The sequence below is a fragment of the Drosophila mojavensis genome, unplaced genomic scaffold, assembly GCF_018153725.1.
Source record: "Drosophila mojavensis isolate 15081-1352.22 unplaced genomic scaffold, ASM1815372v1 contig_80, whole genome shotgun sequence".
Classification (NCBI taxonomy): domain Eukaryota; kingdom Metazoa; phylum Arthropoda; class Insecta; order Diptera; family Drosophilidae; genus Drosophila; species Drosophila mojavensis.
In genome coordinates, this window is record NW_025318906.1 from 8404886 (window position 1) to 8431145 (window position 26260).

The following is a 26260-nucleotide window of genomic DNA, read 5'->3' on the forward strand; positions in this document are numbered from 1 at the left end:
AGAATTCATACATTTTTCAAGAATTCTTTATTATATATAAGACTAGACAAACTATTAGTAATAATGGCAGCCTTAAATAATATAAATGAGAAACGTCCTAATCATTAAAATGTTCATTGCATATACACTAGGCGTAGGTACGCTGTTAAAAATCAACTTCCTGACTGTAAAAGCGGCTGTTAAGCTACAGCAACTGCTTATGTTAAAAGGCGTCTTCAGTGGTTTTAATTGTGCAGCACAAAAGTATGCAATAACATTTTTATGGGAAGTGGCAGACTCTTGGAGCAACTGCCTTAAAACTTTATTTTCAGTCACACATTGTTTGTGAAAATATTATTATATAAAATATATATATAAATCATTTACAGAATATATGACTCACAAGAAAATTTCGAGAGATTTATATTAACGCAGCAAACCATTTCTGACATTTGTATATTATATTTCTATTTAGAAGACACTGATTAGGTCTATTCGGCCTATTCCTTCCATTTCACTACTAAACCGTCCTTTCAATAGCTTAGTATGTTAGGTATGTTCACTGGCTCCACTTTCGGTTGCAGGTTTGCTTTGGCTTTGCTGATTTTGTTGAGATTGCTGCTGTTGCGGTTTGTTGCGTCCAAATCTTTGGCGTTTATTTGTGCCTCTAGCTGCAGGAGCTGATCTATTGACGGGAGCAGGTCCATTGGCGGGCGCAGATCTATGGGCAGCTGCAAGTCGATTAGCAGGCGGCTCATCATGCTGCCAGAAATCACTAGTTGTATTGGGTTTCTGTAAACTATAAAATAAGAATAGATCAGAAATAATGAAAATTATAATCAATTTAGATTGAGCACCAACCCATCTATACTATCGTCCAGTTCGTCCAGGCTCATGAGTATATGTAATGTGGGTATTTTGCGATTGACAACGATCTCCTCTAGGCCATCCATTTGTGGTTTCCAGTGCTCCTCCACGCTGCAAGCAAGGATTACATACATTAAACACCCTTCAGTCCATCTCTAGTCTAACAGTTTACCTCGTATAGCCCATGCGCGTGACCTGGTATAGCGGATGGCTGCGCTTCAGCACCTCAGCGCAGGATATGGTCTTTACAACACCGCCACCAGAACCGCTCCAGACCAGGCTGCGATATTCGCCTTTATCCAGCGCCGACTGTGCATAGCCAATCACATTGCTCACCTTGGTGCCGCCCTTGACCTGTTGATTGGATTTCATGAATATTCATTCAGTATGGATATAATACTGTTATTCACTTACGTGCATCCAGAGAAAATCCTTGTGCGCCTTTGGCAAGCAATCCTCAAAGGGTAAATCATTTTTGCTCAACTCCTGCTCCACATTCTCGGCCTTGCGATAGTGCATCATTTTGGCTAACCTATGGGCAATAAACGAACCGGATTAGCTATGCAATTTGGATTAGCATATTGAACATTTGTATATGGGTCTGCCTTCGGCAACAACCTTGAACCAGAATCGGGTGTCATAATAAGAGCTTTTCTGCTTCTAGCTTCTACCTCACAGTTCATCCATCCACTCATAAACTGTCTTGCGCAGTTATTGTCACCACAGTCTGTGCAAATTGCATAATTGCTTTATGAGACGCGAGCGGCGCTGCGTTGCTTCGCCCAGGAGCCAAGCGGGGGGAAAAAAATCCACGCTCAGCAAGCAACAGGTGCGGCTAAGGCGAACTTTATTAACTCTACTTTAAATGGAATCAATTTTTAGTTAAATCTTAAATCTTCATATAATTTTAATCAAATTTGGCAAATAACTATAAATATTTAAGGAATATGTATCAATTGAGTATTATGAAAATTAGTTATGTCTAGACTGGATTGAATCTATAAAGCAAATAAAAATAATAAAAGCTTTTAAAGGCATTTTATATTTGCAGAAATTCAAGATATTGCGATTTTGGATTCAATTCTATATATTAAATTAATTCCTTTTTAAATAATTTACATAACATAAAATAATTCGTATAAAACTTTAGAGTTAGGAAAAAATCTACATAAAGCCGCTCACGAGGTTTACAATTTTATTCATTTATTTATTCAATAGGTTTATAGATTTATATTCATTATCATTATTTAATAATTATTTAGCGAAATTTGTATTCCTCATTTTCATTTTAAGCTGTACCATATAAATAAAATAAATTTAACTTCCATTCCATTCCAAGTTTCCTCTTCATAATTCAATCAATTAGTTAATCAATTTATTAGCTATGTATTAGGCCATAATTGTATTATGATTTAGGCCAAAATCTTAGCTCAAACCTTAGAGACTGTGCCGCATTGTAGCGCGTTTGGGTATGGCGCATGAAGAGGAGTTCAAGTAAAAGTCAATAAAAAGACATTTCTAGAGCAATTAAATGCGCGCGGCTGCAGCAGAAATTTCCCATTAAATAAAATTCTGTTGGTGTCGGGCTCTAGACAACAAGGATGACAACCAACACAGCAGCAGCAGAACGAGAGCAGAACCCACACACACACACACACACGCACGCAGAGCAGAACGGAGCGTAGCATGCCACTTGTTGAAGCTAAACAACATTTAGTTGAGGGCGAAATAAATGGGGCAGGGGCAGCGTGTGGGCAAGGGAGCTGTAAATGGGGACGTGAATGCAGAGAGCTCTCTGAATTCGACAGCAGCAAACGAAAGTTTATTAATGAACTTTTCACAAAACTGTGTGTGGCTGTGCTGTGGGTGGCGTCTCATGACCCAATCAAACACCCACGCACTCACACTCACTCTCATACACACACACACACAGTTAATGTATGTCCTAGAGCAAGATGAAAACGCAGACAATTCTTAGAGATTCAATGCAGCAGAAATAGAAAGAAGCAGAACAAGAGAGGGAAAAAATTAAATAAAATAAAAGCGAGTGGGAAGCCTGCGATGGTCGCCTTGGAATGTTACGAGGAATGCCTGCCAAATACCAGATGACAGGCACTGCTCTGACTGTCTCATTGAGAGCGTCATCGTCATCGTCGTAATCATCATCATCATGATTATGATGAGCTCAACAGGCAGCAGCATTATCATCACATTATCAACGCTATTCTATATAAAGCACAAATATAAGACTGGACAACAGAGTTGTGATAAAATGCTAAAGCAAAAATTAGATGTTTAAATATAGAAAAATATATATATAAAAATTAATATCTGAATAATATACATAGAGTTTTTTAAATACTAAATATAATTAATGATCAAATAAAAATTATATACAAAGAAAATAAATATACAGAATTAAATAAATTTTATAAATGAAGAAATAATATTAAAAATTTATGTATAATAAGAAATTTATAATTATAAAATGTGTATAAAAAATAAATATAAAGTAAAATAACCAACAACAAAATATATATATAGGCATTTAAGCCAAGATAAACAAATCTTTTCATAATACTCATATGTAGTAAAAAATAATGAATATATTATTATATTAAATATATTTTTTTATCTATTGTTTTTCAATTATTGAATGTCTATAGCGTTAATTGTTTTGTATTATTATTATTATTTATTTTTTTTTTTATTAATATTTTTTTTTCTTCATTTTTATTTTTATTTTATTATATTATAATTATTTTTGTTAATTCTTTGTCAAAATTTCACAAGCGTATCATTTTTTATGTCAATCAGTGTAATTCTATGTCGTGCGGAAGTTATTAACAAAACGAGCGTTGGGCATAAAGCAAAAGGACAAACTGTTTGTAATTGAGGAGGATTGCTGCAGGACATCTATATATAAACGGTTTGCGTGTGAGTGCGTGTTTGTGTGAGACTTGTCTGTTGACAATAAAATAAGCACGTACTTTGAATTAACATTATATAAATTAAGTTCAATTCGAAAATTACTTCAAAAGGCTTTAAATTAGATTTAGACGTCTTGCTGCGCTGCTGCATATTTGCACGCACACGCACATAGCAACAGGCATACGCACACACACACACATACAATACAGGAGGTTAGCCATGAATGATATGAATATTGTGGACCATTGTGGGTGCATTCTTAACTTTTATTATTCTAAAAGTTGATAAGAGATCAAAATAAAATTTAAAAAAGTAATAATAATAAATCTATGATAATTATTATTTAATGTAATAAATACATTAAATAAAAATATTTCACAAAATATTATATTTAATGAAAATACAAAACTGGCAACTGGAAAATTTTTTTTATTTATTTATTTATTTTTTTTAATTTTTAAATACATCAAAATTTAATATATTTGTTTTATTCTCGGTTCTATAAATATATATATTTTTTTATTTAGCAATTTTTTCTTTGCCATTTTTTAATTAATTCGTTTTATACTCACTTATTTCTGCACGTTTTATTTTTTACAGCATCCACTGTGCAGCGCAAATATTTCAATTATTTGCAACCCATCCCTATATAGTACGCTTCACAGTTGGGGAGAGAGTCGGTCGACCTACTCCCCCCACTTCGCCCCCTTCTCGGCATTTATTAGACATGCCAACAGGCAGCGGAACCGAGCTTAGCTCCTGGCCAAACCGCAGAGCCAGGATCATTTGAGGTTTGCAAGCCGTGGCCAACGGTTGATATTGACGCGGCCAACAACGACTTGACAAACAGTAAGTGGCAAGTGGCAAGTGGCAAATAGCAAGCAGCTGTGGCAGTGATAATAATGGCCCATTAGAAATTAACAAAGTGCCAAAAAATCGGCAATTTTTCAAGCATTTGAAATTACACAAAATTAAGTGCCAATTTTAATTATAAACAAATACAAACACACAAATTAAAACGTGGCAATTTGTTACTGCAACTACATTGTTAATGAAACACATAAAAGCCGAAAAAAAATATTTAAAACAATTTTTAAGAGCCAATAAACAAACCATAAGGAATGAAAGGCAACTAAATTAACTAAGTACCAAATTAATTACGTGTAAACAAAGTGTTGTAAATCAGCTACACAAATACATAAGAACTGTGCAAATTACACAAAAAAAATATATATCTCAGTGCGACATTGGAAAAATTATCAAGTCGTTGATAGACATTGGAATATATTAATATAGAACTTAAAAAAAAAAAAAAAAAAAAAAAAAAAAAACACACACATTACAAAATATTTAAAAATTAATAATTAAATATTCTGCAAATATTATGTTAGCAACGTTAAGATGTTTTTACGAAATGAGTTAAATAATTAAATTTAACATTTTAGTATTTATGTATTTTTTCTGATTATTATTTTTAATTAAATTTTTAACTTTTGCCTCTATATATATATATATATATAAATATATATATATAAATATTTTAATGTTTTAAAAGTTTGTTTGTACTTAATTACATAGTATATTTATTTCATATTTTATTTTATAATTTTTTTAATATTTTATTTACGTTATTATAAAGCTATTAAGCTAAAATTTTTTTCATAAGAAATTTAATTTTGCTAAACAAACTAACAATTTTAATCTAATAATAACCAAATAAAAAAGTATAATTTAAATCGAATTAAAATAAATGTATATAAATATAAAAAATATATATTTATATAAACCTTTTCACACTTAAATCTTAATTACGAATGTAACAAACATTGACAATATTTTGTTTATAAATAATAATAATGTGTTCAAAAATCATTTGTTTGTCTATTCTTACAACACGCTTACAAGTCGATTCCCTCAAAATATCATAATAAGAAAGAAAATCGAGGCAAACAAATATATACTATAATATATAAAACGGCATAAAGATGGATAGCACCGAATTTCGAAAACGTGGCATGGAAATGGTCGAATACATTTGCAATTATCTGGAAACCTTGGGTGAACGGCGGGTTACGCCCAGCGTGGAGCCCGGATACTTAAGGCATCTGTTACCAAGTAAGTGGTCATATAAATATACATATATATATATTTATATATGCATAGGTATTTATATATAATATCACAAGCTAAAAACATTTGCTTACACGAGTATATCTAAAATTGTTAAGACAACAATGCGCAATTCGAAAGTAATTAAAAATTTATAATTGGAAAAATGAGCAAAAATAGAAAAATTTGTTAATAGATTTCAAATTCATATGGGTATAAAATAATACAAAATAGATTTATTTATAAGACGCGAATTTTGATACTTATTATTTAAGCTTATTTAAGCTTCAAATTTTTGAGGATTTCTATAAGTTTTATTATAAATTTATCGATACATATTTTAAAGGATTTACTCAAAAATAACTACAGAATTTTGTTAATAAAAAAATTAGTAAGACAAAATGAAATGCAGAAAAAATCGAATCACAAAAAACTATTAAGTTTTTTTTTTTTTTTTTCATTTATAAAATATAAATATATCTTAATAAAATATAAAAAATCTTTATGCATAAAATTGACAGATTTTAACTATCTATATAATATTTCCACAAACTAATATTAACCCACATTCAATCAATAGCTGAAGCGCCACAGGAGCCCGAGGACTGGGATCAAATTATGTCGGATGTGGAGGATAAGATAATGCCGGGCGTTACACACTGGCAGCATCCTCGATTCCATGCCTACTTTCCGGCGGGCAATTCGTTTCCCTCCATTCTGGGCGACATGCTGGGCGATGGCATCGGCTGCATTGGCTTCTCATGGGCAGCCAGTCCCGCCTGCACCGAGCTGGAGACCATAGTGCTCGATTGGCTAGGCAAGGCCATTGGACTGCCCGATCACTTTCTGGCCCTCAAGGAGGGCAGCACCGGCGGCGGCGTTATACAGGTAATAAATGCGACTTGTTTGTTGGAGTAAAATTGATGGCTTCACATTGATGGCACAGACATCCGCATCGGAGTGTGTGCTCGTCACAATGCTGGCGGCACGTGCTCAGGCGCTAAAACGTCTCAAGGCCCAGCATCCGTTCGTCGAGGAGGGACACTTGTTGTCCAAGCTGATGGCCTACTGCTCCAAGGAGGCGCATAGCTGTGTGGAAAAGGCAGCCATGATATGCTTTGTAAAGCTGCGCATTCTGGAGCCCGACGAGAACGCCAGCCTGCGTGGTCAGACCGTGGGCGAGGCCATGGAGGAGGATGAACTGCAGGGCCTGGTGCCGTTCTTTGTGTCCACCACACTGGGCACCACCGGTTCCTGTGCTTTCGACAATTTACCCGAAATTGGCAACGAGCTGAAAAAGTTTCCCTGCGTCTGGCTGCACGTGGATGCGGCCTATGCGGGCAACAGTTTCATATGCCCCGAGCTGAAGCCGCTGCTAAAGGTACATTGAATTCGCTCTCTCTCTTTATATATCTATCTCTTTCCCTCTGCCACCGCCTATCTCTTCAATCAAATGTCGCTCTAAACAGTTCAGTATGCTAATAAACAGGGCATCGAATACGCTGACTCATTCAACACGAACCCCAACAAATGGCTACTGACCAATTTCGACTGCTCCACTCTTTGGGTGCGCGATCGCATCCGTCTGACATCAGCTCTGGTCGTCGATCCGCTGTATCTCAAGCACGGCTACTCGGATGCGGCCATCGACTATCGTCATTGGGGAGTTCCACTCAGCCGTCGCTTTCGTTCACTGAAACTGTGGTATGTACCAAAAAAAAAAGAGACCGACCCGAGGCGCAAATGATTTTGTTGACTATTGTCAAATATTTTCTTTATTTATATTTTGAGTATTTTTTTTTTCTACATTTTTTGTTTGTAAAGTGCCAAACTTGTTGCTTAGCCTTAAGTATACTTCACTACAAGCATGTGGCTTTAATATTTGCTTGCGATTTAGTTATAAAAACAAAATATTTCGGCAATAGAAGAAGCAGAAGATGAGGCTGGGATAGAGACGCACCTATGATTTGATTGAGTTACGAATCGAATTTTCGCTGCAATTATTTTGATGACTACGGTGAATAATTCATAGGAAACACTTGAGAGTGTTTCGATAAGCTCTAGATGACTTGTTAATTGTGAATATATTAACTGTGAAGTATATGGGTTATTGTGTTCACTGAAGCGAGCAAGCAGGGGACGTGAATGAAATCTCATATCTAATAAATATTGAAGAGATGAAAACGTAATCTATTTATAGAAATGCTTCTTTAGGAACATATATAGTATTGGAGCTTGTAAAAACCTCGAAAGAGGTTAAAATCTTGCTCCATGCTTTTTGGGAGTACCATTTTAAATATATTCATCCAACAATAACTAGGAAATATGACTTATACGTTAAGTAAATAAATCACTAGAAAAATTATGACTGATCTTTAGAGAAAGTTTTATAAGCAGCTGAGGGGCTCTAGATGTTATGCTGAAGCAAAAGAGAATCAACGTCTCATCTTATTCTCTTATTTTTATTTCCATACATCGTACTTCATACCTCATACCTCATACCACATACCTTATAATAGCTATATCTATTATCTACGTCGCCTATTACTATTCAATTATCATCTCAGGTTTGTCCTACGCTCTTATGGCATATCCGGACTACAGCACTATATACGACATCATATCAAATTGGCCAAACGCTTTGAGGAACTGGTGCTCAAAGATAAACGTTTCGAGATCTGTAATCAAGTCAAGGTGAGTTACGTTTTGTCCATTTTCATTTCATTTTATGGACTTGCCCCAACTCAGCAAATAATCATGTAACGAGTTCAAAGCACTTTTTGTTTACACCCAGCTAGATTTATTTATATATATAGATGTTTTTTCTTTCGGCCAGTGGTAAATTTTATAATCGAAATGTTTGGGCGTGCGGGCTTTTGTTGTGCATGTTAAACATTTATCAAAGTTAATGCTGTTGTTGAGAAAATTGTTTGGCTATTTTGGCAGCGAGTGACGCAAATAACATTGACTTTGACTTAACTAAAATTCAATTATGAAATTTGTCTTTTGGGCTTGTAAAACTATTTGTAAATTTCACTAATTCACACTAGCCGCAGAGACGAACGTGCGGAATTGCACGCCAAATGCCAAAATTCCAATCGAAACTGCTGCGAAAATCGGGTAATTGAAGTGTTTTGGCATAATTGGCATACAACAATTTTTGTGTTTAAAGGCAGCCCAAACAGCAGAAGAAGGAGGAGAGGAAGAAGAAAAATAAAAACAAGAAGTGTGAATGTTTAGAGTGGAATGGGCTGGACGTACAAATGCCCTGTGCGAAGATCTTTTGGGGTTTTGATTCAATAAAAGTTTTGCATATGGAAAATCTTGAATTTTTGAGATTACAATTAAAATTAAGCTCAAAAGATTTAGGTATAAAAAAATAGAAATATAAAAACATATATAAATAGATTAGGTATAAAAATAAAAGTGATATATGTAAATTAGGTCTAATTTAAAAGGTATAATAATATAAATTAGGTCAAATGTAAGGGGGAATAAATATTAACTAGGTTTAATATAAAAAGTTTGATACAAATGAATACAATTATAAATATCTTCCTTATCTAGCTATGTTATAGGTATAAAAAAAATTAGGGACTACAACATACAAATATTGTTCCAAAAATGCCTTAAGCAACCCTTCATAGAAAAACTAATGGGTATTCACAGTGAGCCATGACGCACTAATTGACAGCCGCTTGAGTGCTACAGTTTCTTAGCCACTAAATTCGATTGGCCGTTTTTTTTCTTTCATGACCAGCCGCACGTCACATCACGTAATAAGGCGTTCACATTGCGTATACGCAATGTCATTTCAAGCTAAAAGTCTGTTTGATATTTATTCTTTTTGTATACCACACAACAATGGCGATTAGATCTATTGAAACGAGTTTCCATTCAACTGTACAATTGCAGCTGGGCTTGGTGTGCTTTCGCCTCAAGGGCACCGACAAGCTGAACGAGAAACTGCTGAGCGCCATCAATGAGTCGGGCAAATTGCATATGGTTCCGGCCAGCGTCAACGAGCGTTATATCATACGGTTCTGTGCGGTGGCGCAGAATGCCACCGCCGAGGACATTGACTATGCCTGGGACACCATCGTGGACTTTGCCAACGAGCTGCTGGAGAAGGAGCAGCACGACGAGATCACCGAGATCATTAATCGCAAGAAACAGGATACGCTCGCCCAGAAGCGTTCGTTCTTCGTGCGCATGGTCAGTGATCCGAAGATCTATAATCCGGCTATCAACAAGGCGGGCACACCGAAGCTCTCCATGGAGCTGCCCTCGCCGGTGATCAGTCGCGGCAGTGCACCCATCATACGCACTCAAAGCTCGGTAGATCACAACTCGTGGATCTCGTGGCCGCTCGCCTTTCTCTTCAACAGCAACAACGAGGAAAAGGGCAACAATTGCTCACTGCGGTAAGTAGGGAGAGCTTTCTATTGTCTCTGTCTTCTCTTCTTTTCGTCAAGTACTCAATACTTCCACAGCTTTCGACACTTGGACACCAATGTGCGCCCGACTTCGTCGCGTCGCAATTCAGGCGCTGGTTCTTCGCCCTCGCCGGAGAATGAGACGGGCTTTGTGAATGTGCAACAACAACAGCAACTGCAACACCATCAACAACAACAACAACAACAGCAGCAGCAGCAGCAGCAGCCGCAGCAACAACAGCAGATGCAATCGCCACGTAAATCGCCCATGGTTCTACGTAAAGCCCCCTCCGCCCGGGAAAATCACAATTGAAGCACTTAATATGAATACCAAAGACAAAACAAACTAAACGAAAAACTAATCGAAAACTATTTAATGCACGCGTAGTCGAACGCCTAGTTGAATTCTACACCAATTTACAATTTACCAAACATTCCTTATAAATATCCAGCTCAAATATATATACATACATATATATTTATTTAATATCAAAATACTAATTAACCTAGACAACTCCATAATTTTGTTTGCTGCTCAATAGATTTATATATAAAATTATATATCTATAATAAATAAATAGCAAATTACACACCGTTACAAAATTGTGTTTACTTATAAACAAGATATAGAAATATAAATTAATATACATATATAAAAGAAAATTATATATTATATATACATATTTATGTTTATATAGATTATAAACAAATGTTTTTAAATAAAAATTAATATATACACTTTATTATGTTTTTCTTTTTATATATATATATATATATATATATATATATAAAATTTATTTTTTATTTTTTTAATTTTTTTTTATGATTTTTTATTTTAATTTAATTTCCTTTTTTTTTAAATTATATATAGTATATTAATTAATTCATTTTAAGCATCCTGGTAAATTATCGATAAAAATTATAAGCTTAAGCCATCCAATTGCAGTCAAAATATACTTTAATATTTGCAAAAATCATAGTTTGCTTAACAAAATATATATAAAATATTCTTTTTTCGTTCTAGGAAACTCTTTAAATAAAATCTTATACAATCTTATACATTTTATGTCTAACAAATAATTTAAAATGAAATAAAATATTTTGCTTGAAGTTCTCTTAATCTCTTATCAGTCTAGATAACACATGAAGCAGAAAATTAAAATCCATTAAATTCAACAGACAGACAAAACGAAATTTACGTACACATACCTAAAATTATATTGATTTTACCAAGTATTGTAGTTTATCTTTTTTTTAACGAAAAATGTGTAATTATAAAACAAAAGATGATGTCAAATTCAAGCTAAATAGCATTCACTAATCTAATGAAGATAGATAGCAAGGCATTTCCTTAACGTCTGCTGAGGCATAGTTTTTATTTTGGGCACGAGCAGCTGTGATTATTATTATATTCTTTTTTTTTAGACTTAGCCTGGCACAATTACGCTGAAAACAATATCGTAAACATATATTTAGACAGATGTGTATTGTAAATAATTGATTTACTACTGTGATTTTTACCCCCGTAAACAAGACATAAATTTCAAAGCAATTCGTGATGATGCCACGAAGATGACGTTGCCTGAACGAGGCAAAAAACCAATTGTTCTTAAGCGAAAAATTGGAATATGAATCAGTCGGCAAACCAATTAAGGAACTTTTTTTTTTTCTTCTTTGCAAAAAATATATAAATGAATGGCAATGAGTAAACAATTTGAAGAAGTTTCTTTTGCTCGCTTTCTCATATTCTATTTTGATTCTTATTTAAGATGTCCAAAGCTTCCTGTTTCTTGACAAAGATCCGCACTATTTTATCCACATAGTTATCCTTGAGTAAGGGTGAGATCTCTTTGAGCCGATGGTTTTGTATATCCCAATTTAGATATTGCGGTGCTTCAATTTCCGTATTAATCTTGATTTCAGATTGCGCCGGATCCGGGCGACTAGATTGAGACGAATGGATAGCGGATTTATCAATGGATTTAAGCAATTTGCTATACATACTCGTATCCGCTTTTTGGCTTTCCAAATAGGAGGACACACTTTTGCCAGGACTCTCATTGAGCATCTTCATCATGTTATAGGCCCCCATTGGCGATGGTTGCTCAATTGAATACTGCGGCAGATTGCCAACGATATTTGGCTGAGCCGCTTCCAGTGGCTTGGTCTCAGGGCTCGGATTGATTTTCTTGACAAGACGCTGCAGGAGACTCTCATTTTCAGTGGCCTCGGCTGCTGGCTGCACTGACTGCACTGGCTGCACTGGCTGCTCTTGCTGCACTGGCTCCTGTCGCTGCTCTGAAAACATTTGGCCAAGCAGCTGCAATTTCGAGCTGTCAATCTGTTCCACGGGCTTTGGCTGTGCCTGCAACGGCTGAGCCTTGGGCTGCTCGCCTATTGTCGCAGGTTTCGCTTGCTGCACCATTGCCAACAGTTGATCCACTGTGGGATAGGATACGCCCTGTGTGGCACTCGCCTCGCGATCACGTCGTTTGCCCTTCTGCGGCTGCAGCAAAATGGCCTTTCGCTTCTTCTTTTTCTTCTTCTTCTGCTCCATCTTTTTGCCATCATTTGTTCCACAGAATTGCTGCTTGCCCTTATCACCTTCGGTGTGTATAGCATTCTGCTGATCATCGTGCTCGATGCGACTCATTAGAGCATCCAAGCTCGGCTTAATCTTTGATGTATCCTCATAGTCCTTGGGCAGATAACCCAATTGCCGCAGATATACAATCGGTGACTCCCAGTTCTTGATTAAGTCCCGCACAATTGCATTGTAGTTATTGTGAAAGCCCAGCTTATCCATCGACACTCTATCCACAGTAGCCCCAAGATAAGTTAAGAAACAGCTAAACATCCACAGATAACACAGTTGTGTACGCATTGCGATACTAATGGACTTTTTGGCCAACGATTTCTTAAGTAATTACATGTAGGTATATTTTATTTTTGTAGCTAACTCTGAGTGTTAGATCAAGGCTAGAGTAGTTTATATATATTATGAAAAACTAGACAGATCTGATGTGATGCTCTATCAATATTTGTATGTCATATATCAAAGAGAAGAAAGACTGTTGTAAATGAAATAATTCATGAAAATACAATAACAAAATATTTAAAACGCTTCCTGAAAGTGAAATTCGTTTCCTTATTGCTCCAAGAAAATAGTAATTTCTTTTATTTTATATATATGAGAATATAACCCTTAAATCCATTCAAATTTAGTAAAAAGTAAGCCACATTAAATTTACCAATTCCAGGAAGTTTACCCCCTAACTAGTTTAGATCAAAAGTTTCAAATTCTCATGAAATCTCCAGCCGAACAATAGCCTCAAAGCTTGCGCAAAGGTTTTCAATTAACGATCAAATAAATGTTTAAGCTACTGGCGTCGAATAAAACATAAAAAATCACAATCGTATAAATCAAATTAAAAGTCAAAGCAAAGTGTAAAAACGATAGCAAAATAGCCATAAAATTTTTGAAATTTAAATTTGTGACATTAACATACATAAGACTCAAAGCAGCCGAAATAAATGAAATGCCAAAGCTGTGAATTGACGAAATTCAAAGCAGAACAAGAAGAAGAGCAGTTCAAGACTGAAAACCTAAAAGATTTGAGCTATGTTGTCAAGCGATTCGACAATGACGAAAGCAGATCTTAAGCAGAGCCCATTAAAATTATTCAAAGATGAGCCACGAATGATGTTTGGCAGTTCCAACTATATAATATCGTATAATTGATGGGCGAATTTCGGTAATCAATTCGACTCTGCGGATGGTGCCAGGCGGATGGACGCCACAGAGCCTCGAGCAATTTGAAGTGTGACCGCGTAAACTGAATATGCGATTTATATTTAGACAAACGACGTCATTCCCATTGTGAGTGAATGAAAGTCTCAAGCCGAAATATCGCGGTGTGTGAAGAGTTGAGTTGAGTTGCGTGCCGTTGCGTTGCGTTGCGTTGAGTTGAGCCAACATAAAGCAGATCGTCAGGCCGTGGCCAAACAGCAAAAAACAGAAAATAAATACGCCAAGTCATCCACTGTCAATGCCTCGCATAGCCCGCACTTTGCCCTGGTGGGCAAGGCGCGTGCGCGCATGAATCAGCGCAAGAGTTTTGGTTTGACTGCGTTTGATTGAATATGCATGAGGAGGCTGGCAGCAGCTAACTAACTTGAACTCTGGAATCTGGCGGGTCCAGATGAAATTACTATATATATATATGCCATAGGCACTAATTTAGCTAATTAGCACAGCGCGGAAAACTTGCGGTTGGCATACAAAGCATTTTCATTCATTCATGCTTTTGTTTAGGTCTTAATGAGTATTCACTGAGATCTATTTACACACAACGCCCACGCCCACCCACTCACCCACGCTTTAGAAATTATTATTTTGCTTATGAGATGCCAATGAAGTGGCAAATACGTCATAGCTTGCCACATGCAATACACACACGCATACACACATACACACACAGCACGCACTAATGTTAATAATTTTGGCCAACTTATGTATTTGCTCAATTATTTGCCACTTTTGAAGCATGTGTCAAAAGTTATTCCCCGTTGCCAAAAAAAAAATAAAATAAAATAATACATAGAAAATAAATAAAATAGTCAACAAGCTTAGTTAAATACTATTGGTGAGAATTAGTTGGACGCTCTTCTTCTTCCTCTTTTTTTTTTGCATATTGTCTAATTCGTATGCCAAGCACGTCTTTTAACACTGATCTTGTGCCTATCCAAAAAGTTCCCCGAAAAATGTTTTCAGGCGAGAGATTAATAAGAAGAAGCCGCAACGAATCCGGTTCGAGCTTTCAAACGGGAAACGCACGAGTTGCGGTGGGCGTGGCAACGATTGTGTAAAACTAATTAAATGCAACAACAATGCATAACGCAATGTTAATTTAGCTTCTATTAAGTAATCATTAAAACAAATGATTGTAGTTTGAACTTTTAATTGTCATTTAGAGATCATACGTTTTGTATTTAGATATTATATCATTTATATAAATATTAGCACTAAATAAAGTGGTTTATATTAAATTTGAAATATACTCACAATTTTTATAAAAAATATACGAATATATTAGACAGATTATAGAAGACATTTATATTCATTATGAACAAAAATGGTCAATAATAAATGGTCAATTGTATTATTAGTATTATTTATTTCAAATATTATTAATATAATTTTAAATAATATGTATTATTTATTTGTTAATTATGATTATTTACTATTATTTTTTAATATTTTTTATAAATATTTAATACTCTAATATCTTCTATTACTTATACATACTTCGTGTACTTTTTTTCAATGAAACTTAACAATAGAACTGATTCATTTAACAAACATCAACAAAACTATCTCAATTTTCCCAACTACTCTCAGAGCTCTTTTTCGTGTCGTGCCTATTAATATATTTGACGTATACGTAATATTTTAGTACGTTGGCGTAATTTAGTCTGCTGTTTCTTTTGAATACAAATTAAACCTATGCCAATAATTGATCTGATTCACTCAGCAAGAAATAACAAACATTTACTGTTTCAATTTCCTCCAACTAAATTTAAAGCATTTTCCCACTATTTATCTAACAATGTGGTTTACGTATACTTAATATTTGGCTAAATAATTTATTTTAGTTAATAATACGCTTTTCAGGGATTTTCGTAAACTCAAGAAATGCTCTGAATCATTCAACAAAAGTAAAAACGGAAACTTTTTAAACCTACCCAACTACCCTTTAAGCCCAGTTTTTGTATTTTAGCCAACATGGCATGCATTTAATAATACATATAATTATCACCATTACAATTCTTCTACATAACCAATTGTAATGTGCTATTAATAAAGACTCAATCAGTTTCAAATCGCCACACGAAAAGCCTTTCATTTCGCATTCAAGCCATATAATTATGGCAAACAAAAAATATAATATATATAATGTTTCCCGGCAGGGAATTTTTTTCGTTAATTTCTCAAATTGAATTAAAAACTAACCGAAACAACCTACACAAAGCGCGCGCGCAACGAACTGAAGCTTGAGGCGACTCAACAAATTGGCAAAGCGGGTTTCCCAAAAAACGATGCCACGACGAAGGCGTCGAAGGCGGCAAAGTACAGTGCAGGTAATTTGAGAAAGAAGACAACAGACACGAGCAATAGCTGGAGAGTGAACGAGTGAGTGAGTGAGAGAGAGCTAAGCAAAGTCGAGCACAGCAGAGCAGAGAGCCAGCGGGAGAGAGAGAGAGAGCATCGTGCGTGCGCTCGTTATAAAAACGAATGCAGCATCGATGTGCGAGTCATTCGCGCAAAGGAAGCTGCAACGAGCAGAACGAGCAGAACGTAACGGGTTAAAGTGAACGAAGTGAAGGAGAAGAGACAAGTGTTGCCTAGCTTTGGGCAAAGTGTTTAAAAAAATTAAAAAGTTATTAAAAATAAATAAAAATTTAAGTGCATTCAGTGAAATTGTAAAAGCACCAAAAACAAACTGCAAAATGAATGTGGAAGAATTCCGTAAATATGGCAAGGAAGTGATCGATTATATATGCGAGTATGGCAGCAATATTGAAGAGCGCGATGTGGCGCCCACACTGGATCCTGGATATTTGAAAAAACTGTTGCCAGGTAAGAAATAGAGCGCGCATAAATAGCCTCGTTAAGCTAGTCTATTTACAAACAATTTATAAATAATGCGCGTTTCAATTTGCTGAAGTAATTATAGATATATTTTATTTTACTCAATGGAATGCAAAATTCATTCAAAACGAAAAAAAAAAAAATAAGTATGAAATATGTCTGCGCTATTTTGATGCAATGTAGAGAACTACATATTTTGTTTATAAACTATAAAAATATTGCCAGTCAGAGCTGGTTGAGAGATCGCGTATGTAAACAACAATTAGTTAAAGGCTTCTAAACAAATTAACGAAACGAAAAATAAATTTCGCTTCACACAAAATATTCACAGAAAAAAAAAAAAAAAAAAAGAATTGAAAGAAAATGGAAAACAAATCTTCAACAACAATAAATACAATAAAAAACCTCCACTCGACAGACACTTGAGAAACTTGTGGATTTCATGTTGACTAATTGCGAGCAAACAACGCGAATTGACTTGTAGCTCTCTAGAAGCCCACATGGTAACCGTGAATCCATGAAAAAAAAAACAAAACAAAATCTGCGCTTTTTTTTTTTTACTAAAAACTGTAGCGTGGGCCCAATGTGGGGCATCAGGCAGTTGGGTCATAAGATTTTTGGTGTTTTTTCAGGCGAATTTCGAGCGAATTGCGCACAGTTAGTTAAGCTAAATATTTACGTTTTGATGAACACCGCAACAAAACAAATCAATTAATTAGGCGCGCACACACAGGTGAAGGAGTAGATAAAGATATGTGCTGGAATGATGCTGATTTTTGCCGCACGCTGCCAAAAATAACAAAATCTATAGCCAACAGCTTTATAGGTGCTAAAAGATATACATAGATAAACTACAGACATAACATATATATATTTAGTATAGATTCAAAGCCAAACTGTTTCCAGGGCCAACTAACAAGCTGTCTTGATTTGTTTATATTGCAGCTGACGCGCCCCAATCACCAGAATCGTTTAAAGATGTGCTCGAGGACTTTGAGCAGAAGATAATGCCAGGCGTCGTGCACTGGAATCATCCCAAATTCTTTGCCTACTTTCCGTCGGGCAACAGTTTCCCCTCGGTGCTGGGCGATTTGCTGAGCAGTGCCATTGGCTCCATCGGCTTTAGCTGGGCCAGTTGCCCGGCTGCCGCGGAGCTGGAGACAATCGTAATGAATTGGTATGCCAAGGCATTGGGTCTGCCCAAGGCCTTCATATCAGACGCACCGGGCAGCACTGGCGGCGGCGCCCTGCAGGGCTCAGCTTCGGAATGTGTGCTCGTCTGCCTGATTACGGCACGTGCGAGGGCCATCAACGAGCTGAAGGGCCATACGAGCGTCCATGACAGCGTCTTTCTGCCCAATCTGATTGCCTATGCCAGTCGCGAGGCGCACTCCAGCGTGGAGAAGGCCACCAAAATGGCGCTGGTGAAGCTGCGCATTATCGATGCCGATGAACGCGGTCGGATGCGCGTGGATCTACTCCAGCAGGCCATACAGAATGATGTGAATGCCGGATTGACGCCCTTCTTTGTGGTGGCCACAGTGGGCACCACCGGTGGCTGTGCCTTCGACGATATCTCCGAGATCGGCAAGGTGTGCCGACAGGTGTCCAGCATTTGGCTGCATGTGGATGGCGCCTATGCAGGCAACTCTTTCATACTACCCGAGATGCGTGTGTTCTCCGCTGGCTTGGAGTACGCCGACTCATTCAACACAAATCCCAACAAGTTACTTTTGACCAACTTCGATGCGTCTGCTCTGTGGGTGCGGGATGTGATGGTACTGAAGAGCGCGCTCAATGTGAATCCCTTGTACCTGAGGCACGAACACATAAATGGCGTGGACTACAGACACTATGGCATTCCCCTGAGTCGTCGCTTTCGTGCGCTCAAATTGTGGTTCGTCTTTCGTACATATGGCGTGAAGGGACTGCAGGAGTACATACGCAATCACATGGTGTTGGCCAAGAAATTCGAGATGCTGGTGCGCAAGGACGAACGCTTCGAGGTGCGCAACGATGTGCACCTGGGTCTGGTGTGCTTCCGCATGCGGTAAGTTTAAAATTGGACTAAAACTTTATTCTCTCGTATATTACAATATTCCCCTTCTCCCCCCGCAGCACCGGCGATGAGCCCAATCATCTGCTCCTGGCACAGATCAATCATTCAGGCAGGATGCACATGACGCCGGCTAAATTCAATGGGCGCTATGTGATACGCTTCTGTGTGACGTATGAGCATGCCACAGAGAAGGATATACTGGATGCCTGGGCTCAGATCAAAGGCTTTGCGGAGGAAATACTGCGCGATGTTCAGCTGGAGATCAGCTCGGCGCCGACCACACCCGAAACAGAACGCACCAGCTCAGAGCCCGTGGGGCCGGTTTCGGGCAAGCCGCCCATCAAGAAGAAGCTCACGCGAACCAAGTCATTGCGTTTCTCGTTTACGCGCAGTATATCGCGGGAACAGTTTCAGAGTCAAAGCGAACATCTTATGGATGGATGTACACCTATTTTGGTGGTGGATCCCAAAACGATACAGCAAAACTTTCAACAGGCGACAGAGGATAATCAAAATAATAATAATACAAAGCTTAAGGATATATCTGACGTGGACACAGATGAGGCGAGCAATTGAGGGATGTGCAAATATGTAAATAGTATTAGCTGTGTTTCTATTGAAGTTTAGCTACGAGCTGCAATGAGGCCTGCACCTAGAATCGAACGATTTGAATTTGAATAGTTTTTAAGCCGCGCTTCTAATTTTCATATAATTTATTGTCGGGTTCCTACATATCAATATTATTTAGTTAATGCTCTCATGAACAACAAAAATCACAACAAACTCTTATTTATAAACATAAACATTTACTTAGCATTTAATAAGCGCATTTTTTATTAAAAATATATTATTAACTACAAAGAAGTTTTTTCCCTTTACAAATTAGAAATCTCGTAAGCGAATTTTAAGCTAAGCTTTTAGAGCTTTCAATTCGTTACTTAAGTGGAAGGGAGACAGCAACAATCGTGCACCCTTGATTGATCGTATCAATTGTTTGCATGCAATTTGACTTGTGTGATTGCATTTGCATAATCAACATCAATAATTATGTGTCAATAATATACAGACTAATCAACTTTTATAAATACCCCAGGCAAATAAACAAGACAGTATAAAAAACAACGGTAAAACAAAAACAATGCAACTACGCTTACCTTTCTGCTAATGCCTTCCCCGCTTTCTGTCTGTCTATTTAATCTCAAACAAATGTTGGTTTTTAGTTTCAAGTCACTTCCAAGTTAGGCACTTGCATACAGTTTATTTATAATAAATTCACAAATCTTTCACAATAACAAAACAAACGAAGCCACATGTGCGAGCGGACAGCTGAACGATTAATACGATTGCCGGCTGGCGCAAACTATCGATAACAGAGGTAGGACTGCACTATCGCACTAGTCGATTGTTGTATTTTCATCGCTGCAAAAACGTAAACAAACCAGAGTCGGCGCCTTTTATTGTTAAACGTTTGCATTTATTAGTAATATTAATATTAAACATGCCCAACTGGAATCAAATACAATCGCAACTGCGCAGCTCAAACAATCCCGTGGTGTTCTTTGATATAACTGTGGGCACAACGGTAAGTCAATAATTTTGAAAGTAATAATTTCATTAAAATTTAATCACTTGCGTTTGGCAGGAAATTGGACGCATGATATTTGAGTTATTTGCGGACACTGTGCCGCGCACAGCCGAAAACTTTCGACAATTCTGCACGGGCGAATATCGGCCGGACGGTGTGCCCATTGGGTACAAAGGGGCCAGCTTTCACAGAGTCATCAAGGATTTCATGATACAAGGCGGAGATTTCGTCCAAGGTGATGGCACTGGTGTGACCAGTATCTATGGGAATACATTTGCCGATGAGAACTTTACGTTAAAACACGATTCACCTGGTCTTTTGGCGATGGCCAATAGCGGCCGCGACACCAATGGCTGTCAATTCTTCATCACCTGTGCCAGGTGTAATTTCTTGGATGGCAAACATGTGGTCTTTGGACGTGTGTTAGATGGTCTCTTGATTATGCGAAAAATTGAGAATGTGCCAACGGGACCTAATAATAAGCCAAAACTACCGGTTACTATATCGCAATGTGGACAAATGTAGCGTGTGTTGTTGTGTGTGTTTGTATAATACATTTACAATACAGTACAAGACGAGTATAACGACCATTTATCTACTACTAAATAATTGTCTAAATGTCCTTGTTAAAGTAGGAATACGATTGTACCATTTCTTTCTCTTTGCGCAGAGTCTGACAATCCTCAATCAAAAAGCTGAAAATTTAAATATTGATTAGTTGATTCATATTACATATTCTTTATATGTATATGTATATGCTCACTCGTAGTATAATGGCACTATGGGAATTGTAGCTAAGTGCCATAGCGAATGTGCATCGAGTATCCATAAGATAGGCGGAAAATCCAACAGCTCCAGGCTCATGGCCATAGCGAATAACACGTAAAACCGTAAAATGCGTCTGAAGTAGGGCCTTCGAGTGCGCACACGTTGACACCAGATAAACCAGCCCAGAGCCGTGAGCACGCCCGTCGCAATATTTACCTTCATATTAAAAGAGTAATTGAATTTGCCCGTGCTCAGATAGGCGAAGTAATTGATGTAGTACGAGACGCAAGCCAAGGTAATGACGCCCCTTAAAAAGAGTGAATACCGATGCAGCATACGCATTAGCATGCAGTAAAAGGAACACACAACAATTGAGTAAGCGAACGCATAGTCCAAAAGCTCGGTTATGGGAAAGTCTCTGGTATGGAATATAGCCGACCAAACCCAGCCATTAAGACAGACCTGAAATCAGACAAAATTCAATAAAGAAGATATTTACTTTCTAAATCACTTACTATAGCAAAGATATGGGCGAGCATATAGCATGGACTATCCGGGCGCACGTTCCACCTGAATTTACGTAACATACGAAAATGCATGATAAAATTTAGAACAGAGAATATAACTGATGCCGGCTCCTGCATGCCAAACAATCGTAGAAATGGCCATTTGCCATAGAACTGAGGTATGGGCCAGCCTCGCTCCATGAATGCATAAACCGTGCGCCACATGCAGCCATAGGAGCATTCGTCAGTGCAGCGCCATCCAAAGAGCCGATCAAATATCGTTTGGCCATAAAAGCTAACCGCTTGCTCCTGTATCTCTAAGCCATCTGTAATGCATGCTCATTAATAATATAGCCTACATAGTATATATATATATTTACTCCACATACCGGCTGAGCAATTTGTTCGTTCGCAGTTCTGTCGACAATTGTGAAAGAATTGAGTGCGATCCCCATTGGAAGCGAACGCCGGCAGCGTTGCGCTTTTTATCGACAGCAGCAGGAACAGTAACTGCCATATTGCACTCAATTTCAAATTAACTTTGAGCATTATGCTTTGCTTCACATAAAATTTAGTTAAACATTTTTGTAAACAAATCACGCCGCTATTGATTTATCTCTGATTAGGGATGCCAGCCAACATACAATAGATATTCACATATTTTTCACACCATCTTAATAGATATAGGAATGGCATGCATAATAAATTATTTTAATTGTCGACTTTCAATTGCCTTCATGCATTTTATTGTGATTTTCAAAATATTTTCATTTTTTGTTTACAAAGAGAAGCAACCCATTTGACAGTGTGGCAACCCTTGTCAGCTGTCAAAACAGTCAACTGAACATATCAGCGTTTATACCTCCGTATTTATTGCGATATGGTAGCATGATATGGAGATGAGGCAAACATCTGTTTCAACAAAATATATATAATGTTTTTCAAAATAAGTTAGCCAAACAGGTTGTTTATCTATGGTTGTATGATCGATTCCCGTCACTTACTAGAAACATAATAATTGATTTAAATGTTCATATAATCAAAATAGAAGTTGATTGTTTTTTGACATACCGATGAATATTCTGTTCTTGATTTATCGTATAAACTTTGAGTATCTCTCTTCCTCGCCTTCATTGCAGTTGTGTTTGTGTTTGCTTTTGCAGTTGATAGTGTGGGTAGTGCTTGAGTGCGATGAAAAAGTCATAAATGAATGGAAAACATTTAGAAATTATTTTATAAACCAGCTGTATGAAATAAAATTGTTGTGCTGGCTCAGCTGTTCGCAAATCACAAAATATATATTCAAACGAAATCCAAAATCACTGCAATTGCAGGTACAATTGACGCGCGTGCAGTGGCAGTATTTATAGAGACCTGCAATTGCACCATCATGTTAAATAGCACCCAATCAATGCATCAGTTACCTGTGCAAAAACAACAACAACGTTGTCGCGTTTAAGTGTGTGTGACTCTGTGTACTATTCATATATATTTAGAATATGACGTTAGAGCGCACTGCATAAATTAGCACAGATAAGGCTCCTTCGCTCGCGCAAAGTGTGACCAGGCTACAAATTTGCATGTCCGAGTATCTGTCTGTGGACGCCAGTGGCAGAGCCAGCTCCAGCAATGTCCACAAACTGAGTGGACAGCCAACGCCGCCGTCGTCGACGTCAACGCTGCTGCTGCAGCAGCGGGAAACAGCGCTGCGTAAGCCACACAATTTAAAGGTGAGCAAAGCAAATTTTGACTATTGAAATATATAGTTAATAATAGGTAATTTAATTGCAGCGTGAGCCACTGGTATTCTTCATCATGCGCCTGAATCTGAAAGCTGTGCTGCTGCTGCTCACGGTAGCCGTGATGGTCATAACATTGGGTATTTATATGCGCTGTGCCGCGTTCAGTTTCTCGCCGGATTTCGTGCGTCAGCTGAGTCGACGGCAGACCTACGACACGCTGGCCAGTTCAGCTGCAGGCCAGGACTTGCTGTCCAGCCCCTTGCAGGACATTGAATGCGCCATCAATCAGGAATATAGCATACACTGCAAACGGGACGAGAACGCCAACGAGGTCTATGTGCCCTTCTCGTTTCTGCGGCAGTATTTCGATGTCAGTGGAGCTGTCACCACTGGCGGTAGCAGTGGCAGCGAAGCAGCCAAATTCAATTGGATGCACAGCAATGCAAAGGTGAATTTGCCCAAGGGCAAATACGATCCACGCGGCGTCTTTATGTATTTCGAGAACTACAATGTAGAGGTGCGGGATCGGGTGAAGTGCATCAGTGCCGCCGAGGGCGTGCCAGTGAGCACGCAGTGGGAAAAACGTGGCTACTTCTATCCCACACAGATTGCACAATTTGCGCTGGCGCATTACAGCAAAAATCTAACGGAACAGACGCCACGCATCCACATACTGGAAGATGCCGATAGTAATCAGATGGAATGGAACACGCCAAAGACGAGCAACATGACACGCATTTGGCATCACAAATTCAACACGAGCATCGTCCAATTCGAGACAACCATTGGCTATGAGAGCGCCATTAGCATACAGCTGAATCAGACGCAGGATCTGGTTTTGAGTGTGGATCTGCTGCTGGTCACGAATAGCAGCAGCCTGATGGTCACCGTCCTGAACCGGGATACGAAGCACAGCTACAATTTGCATTACCTGGCCGCAGAGCTGTTGCTCAGTGTGCAGGAGTCCAATATTTATTATGGCTTGGGCGCTGGTTCCCTGAACAAATGGCGTCACATTACCAGGGATTTGCACATTGATCTACAGAAGGGCATTGTCATGGGCGACAAGCGTTCCCCATTGAAGGTGCGTCGCAGCGACTTGGAGGTGCTCTCCATTGCCTTTTTGGGCATTGGCTTCTACGATAATATTACGCTCTCGACGAGCGATCACTTGGCTCATTTCTATGATGCAGCCGAATGGTTTGTGCACAATCAGGATATGAAAACTGGCGGCTGGACGAATCCAGTGCGTCGAAGTTTGAATGGATTTGCGGAGCTGCGTCCCGGCTGGATATCGGCCATGGGCCAAGGGCATGCCATCTCAGTGCTGGCACGTGCCTATTGGCATTCTGGAGGAGATATGCGATATTTAAAGGCGGCTTCTTTAGGTCTGCAACCGTATCGCATCTACTCGCGGGATGGCGGTGTCCTGGCTCAGTTTATGGATAAATACTATTGGTGAGTGTGGAGTAAGTTACGAATAAATTCTGAGCTACTTTAACCCTTTGCCATTTACCAGGTACGAGGAGTATCCCACAACGCCGGCATCGTATGTGCTCAACGGTTTCATCTACTCACTGCTCGGTCTGTACGATCTGAACAGCACAGCGCCTGGAAAGATAGCACGCGAGGCGGGCAAATTGTTTGCCCAGGGCATGCATTCGTTGAAAAAGATGTTGTTGCTGTACGACACCGGCTCCGGCACCAGCTACGATCTGCGCCACTTGAGTTTGGGTGTGGCACCAAATTTGGCACGCTGGGACTATCATGCAACGCATGTGAATCAGCTGCTGCTGCTGGCGACCATCGACAGTGATCCATTGATCGCCCAGACTGCCGAGCGCTGGAAGGGCTATATGTTTGGCAAGCGGGCCAAGCATAACTGAGAGCTAAGGAAACTGGCGGCAGTGGTTGCTGCCGCCTCCTGGCAGCCACATCGCCACCAGGCCGAAAAGCCCAACAAGTGATATTTTTTGAAAAGAGAAACCATTTGAAATGGTTCAGCCGCATCCCAATTTCCAATTATCCTTTAAACGCAACGAATTTGTTTGACCTAATGTTCATATTGTTATTTTTGGCATGCTTTCATATACGTCCGAAATATGTATTTAATTTTCTTTTCTTTTAGTTTCGTTCGTTTAGTGCTTAAGGAATTGTACCTATCTACTACGTATATACCTTGTATTGCATAAACATAATCATTAGCTGCTATTTGCCATATACACATACCTGTATAGGATATGTATATGTATAACTATTTGTTGATCTATGTAGCTTAATTGTTTCCTAAGTAGTTGCACGCGTAATTTCACTGGACAATATCAGAAACTAAACCTAAACTATCACAAAAAAAAAAAAAAACAATCAAAGTGATCTAACCTATACCCTAACCAATTTAGCTGTACTGAAAGGGTATACAAAAATATTATCACTTACTGTTGTATGTTAGTCGACTTTTTGTACTGCTCTAAGTAGAGATTGTTACACACAAGCCCCTTACCCAACTTGTATAAATTAAAATTGTAGAGAGCTTAGCATTATATATATAGGACCCACTCGAGTTATAGATAGTATCTATTAGATGCATACATAAACGAGGATAGTCTTACAAATTTGCAATCTTAAC

General features: G+C 38.0%; 7 protein-coding genes across 8 annotated transcripts; 4 read left to right on the plus strand and 3 right to left on the minus strand.

Annotated features, from left to right (window-relative positions):
- Positions 1-256: 256 nt before the first annotated feature.
- Positions 257-20370, minus strand: LOC6579113 (ribonuclease P protein subunit p25-like protein). The gene is made up of 5 exons (XM_002004974.4): positions 20188-20370; positions 1261-1378; positions 1019-1200; positions 841-957; positions 257-778 (listed from the first exon to the last, which is right to left on the minus strand). The coding sequence occupies exons 2-5, from the start codon at positions 1366-1368 to the stop codon at positions 529-531; spliced, it is 657 nt and encodes a 218-aa protein (XP_002005010.2). The 5' UTR covers positions 1369-1378; positions 20188-20370; the 3' UTR covers positions 257-528.
- LOC6579114 (tyrosine decarboxylase) lies at positions 4374-10928 on the plus strand. The gene is made up of 8 exons (XM_032730608.2): positions 4374-4626; positions 5683-5892; positions 6467-6774; positions 6833-7267; positions 7376-7590; positions 8454-8580; positions 9802-10310; positions 10380-10928. Exons 2-8 carry the CDS (start codon positions 5763-5765, stop codon positions 10633-10635), a joined length of 1980 nt encoding a protein of 659 aa, XP_032586499.1. The 5' UTR covers positions 4374-4626; positions 5683-5762; the 3' UTR covers positions 10636-10928.
- LOC6579115 lies at positions 12101-13759 on the minus strand. Its single transcript, XM_002004976.4, has 2 exons — positions 12327-13759; positions 12101-12265 (listed from the first exon to the last, which is right to left on the minus strand). The coding sequence occupies exons 1-2, from the start codon at positions 13204-13206 to the stop codon at positions 12201-12203; spliced, it is 945 nt and encodes a 314-aa protein (XP_002005012.2). The 5' UTR covers positions 13207-13759; the 3' UTR covers positions 12101-12200.
- Positions 16631-19773, plus strand: LOC6579116 (aromatic-L-amino-acid decarboxylase). The gene is made up of 3 exons (XM_002004977.4): positions 16631-16962; positions 17920-19024; positions 19093-19773. Exons 1-3 carry the CDS (start codon positions 16833-16835, stop codon positions 19607-19609), a joined length of 1752 nt encoding a protein of 583 aa, XP_002005013.1. The 5' UTR covers positions 16631-16832; the 3' UTR covers positions 19610-19773.
- A 115-nt stretch (positions 20371-20485) lies between the features above and the next one.
- Positions 20486-23055, minus strand: LOC6579118 (post-GPI attachment to proteins factor 3). 2 transcript variants are annotated; one of them, XR_006357831.1, is made up of 7 exons: positions 22964-23055; positions 22282-22895; positions 21902-22218; positions 21382-21848; positions 21268-21313; positions 20663-21090; positions 20486-20601 (listed from the first exon to the last, which is right to left on the minus strand). XR_006357831.1 is itself a non-coding variant. In XM_032730609.2 (5 exons), the coding sequence occupies exons 2-5, from the start codon at positions 22439-22441 to the stop codon at positions 21232-21234; spliced, it is 1026 nt and encodes a 341-aa protein (XP_032586500.1). In that variant the 5' UTR covers positions 22442-22895; positions 22964-23055; the 3' UTR covers positions 21146-21231. The 2 variants fall into 2 exon arrangements, 1 of the variants encoding a protein (XP_032586500.1); XM_032730609.2 differs by lacking the exons at positions 20486-20601; positions 20663-21090 and having other exon boundaries at positions 21146-21313.
- Positions 20529-21224, plus strand: LOC116804170 (peptidyl-prolyl cis-trans isomerase H). Its single transcript, XM_032730611.2, has 2 exons — positions 20529-20615; positions 20676-21224. Exons 1-2 carry the CDS (start codon positions 20532-20534, stop codon positions 21141-21143), a joined length of 552 nt encoding a protein of 183 aa, XP_032586502.1. The 5' UTR covers positions 20529-20531; the 3' UTR covers positions 21144-21224.
- A 417-nt stretch (positions 23056-23472) lies between the features above and the next one.
- LOC6579119 (D-glucuronyl C5-epimerase B) lies at positions 23473-25977 on the plus strand. The gene is made up of 3 exons (XM_002004980.4): positions 23473-23622; positions 23684-25092; positions 25154-25977. The coding sequence occupies exons 1-3, from the start codon at positions 23473-23475 to the stop codon at positions 25518-25520; spliced, it is 1926 nt and encodes a 641-aa protein (XP_002005016.1). The 3' UTR covers positions 25521-25977.
- The last annotated feature ends 283 nt before the right edge of the window (positions 25978-26260 follow it).

Bases quoted from the DNA above. Each gene is read 5' to 3' on its own strand.
- LOC6579113 (XM_002004974.4), bottom strand. From the start codon at position 1,368: ATGATGCACTATCGCAAGGCCGAGAATGTGGAGCAGGAGTTGAGCAAA. The intron at 1,201-1,260 runs GTAAGTGAATAA...TCCAATCAACAG, and splicing joins AGGATTTTCTCTGGATGCAC to GTCAAGGGCGGCACCAAGGT. The intron at 958-1,018 runs GTAAACTGTTAG...CCTTGCTTGCAG, and splicing joins ACGCGCATGGGCTATACGAG to CGTGGAGGAGCACTGGAAAC.
- LOC6579114 (XM_032730608.2), top strand. From the start codon at position 5,763: ATGGATAGCACCGAATTTCGAAAACGTGGCATGGAAATGGTCGAATAC. The intron at 6,775-6,832 runs GTAATAAATGCG...TTGATGGCACAG, and splicing joins CCGGCGGCGGCGTTATACAG to ACATCCGCATCGGAGTGTGT. The intron at 7,591-8,453 runs GTATGTACCAAA...TTATCATCTCAG, and splicing joins TTTCGTTCACTGAAACTGTG to GTTTGTCCTACGCTCTTATG.
- LOC6579115 (XM_002004976.4), bottom strand. From the start codon at position 13,206: ATGCGTACACAACTGTGTTATCTGTGGATGTTTAGCTGTTTCTTAACT. The intron at 12,266-12,326 runs GTATGTATAGCA...GTCTCAATCTAG, and splicing joins AAGCCAAAAAGCGGATACGA to TCGCCCGGATCCGGCGCAAT.
- LOC6579116 (XM_002004977.4), top strand. From the start codon at position 16,833: ATGAATGTGGAAGAATTCCGTAAATATGGCAAGGAAGTGATCGATTAT. The intron at 16,963-17,919 runs GTAAGAAATAGA...TTTATATTGCAG, and splicing joins TTTGAAAAAACTGTTGCCAG to CTGACGCGCCCCAATCACCA. The intron at 19,025-19,092 runs GTAAGTTTAAAA...CTCCCCCCGCAG, and splicing joins CTGGTGTGCTTCCGCATGCG to CACCGGCGATGAGCCCAATC.
- LOC116804170 (XM_032730611.2), top strand. From the start codon at position 20,532: ATGCCCAACTGGAATCAAATACAATCGCAACTGCGCAGCTCAAACAAT. The intron at 20,616-20,675 runs GTAAGTCAATAA...TGCGTTTGGCAG, and splicing joins ATATAACTGTGGGCACAACG to GAAATTGGACGCATGATATT.
- LOC6579118 (XM_032730609.2), bottom strand. From the start codon at position 22,441: ATGCTCAAAGTTAATTTGAAATTGAGTGCAATATGGCAGTTACTGTTC. The intron at 21,849-21,901 runs GTAAGTGATTTA...GTCTGATTTCAG, and splicing joins TCGCCCATATCTTTGCTATA to GTCTGTCTTAATGGCTGGGT. The intron at 21,314-21,381 runs GTGAGCATATAC...TTAAATTTTCAG, and splicing joins ATAGTGCCATTATACTACGA to CTTTTTGATTGAGGATTGTC.
- LOC6579119 (XM_002004980.4), top strand. From the start codon at position 23,473: ATGTCCGAGTATCTGTCTGTGGACGCCAGTGGCAGAGCCAGCTCCAGC. The intron at 23,623-23,683 runs GTGAGCAAAGCA...ATTTAATTGCAG, and splicing joins GTAAGCCACACAATTTAAAG to CGTGAGCCACTGGTATTCTT. The intron at 25,093-25,153 runs GTGAGTGTGGAG...GCCATTTACCAG, and splicing joins TTTATGGATAAATACTATTG to GTACGAGGAGTATCCCACAA.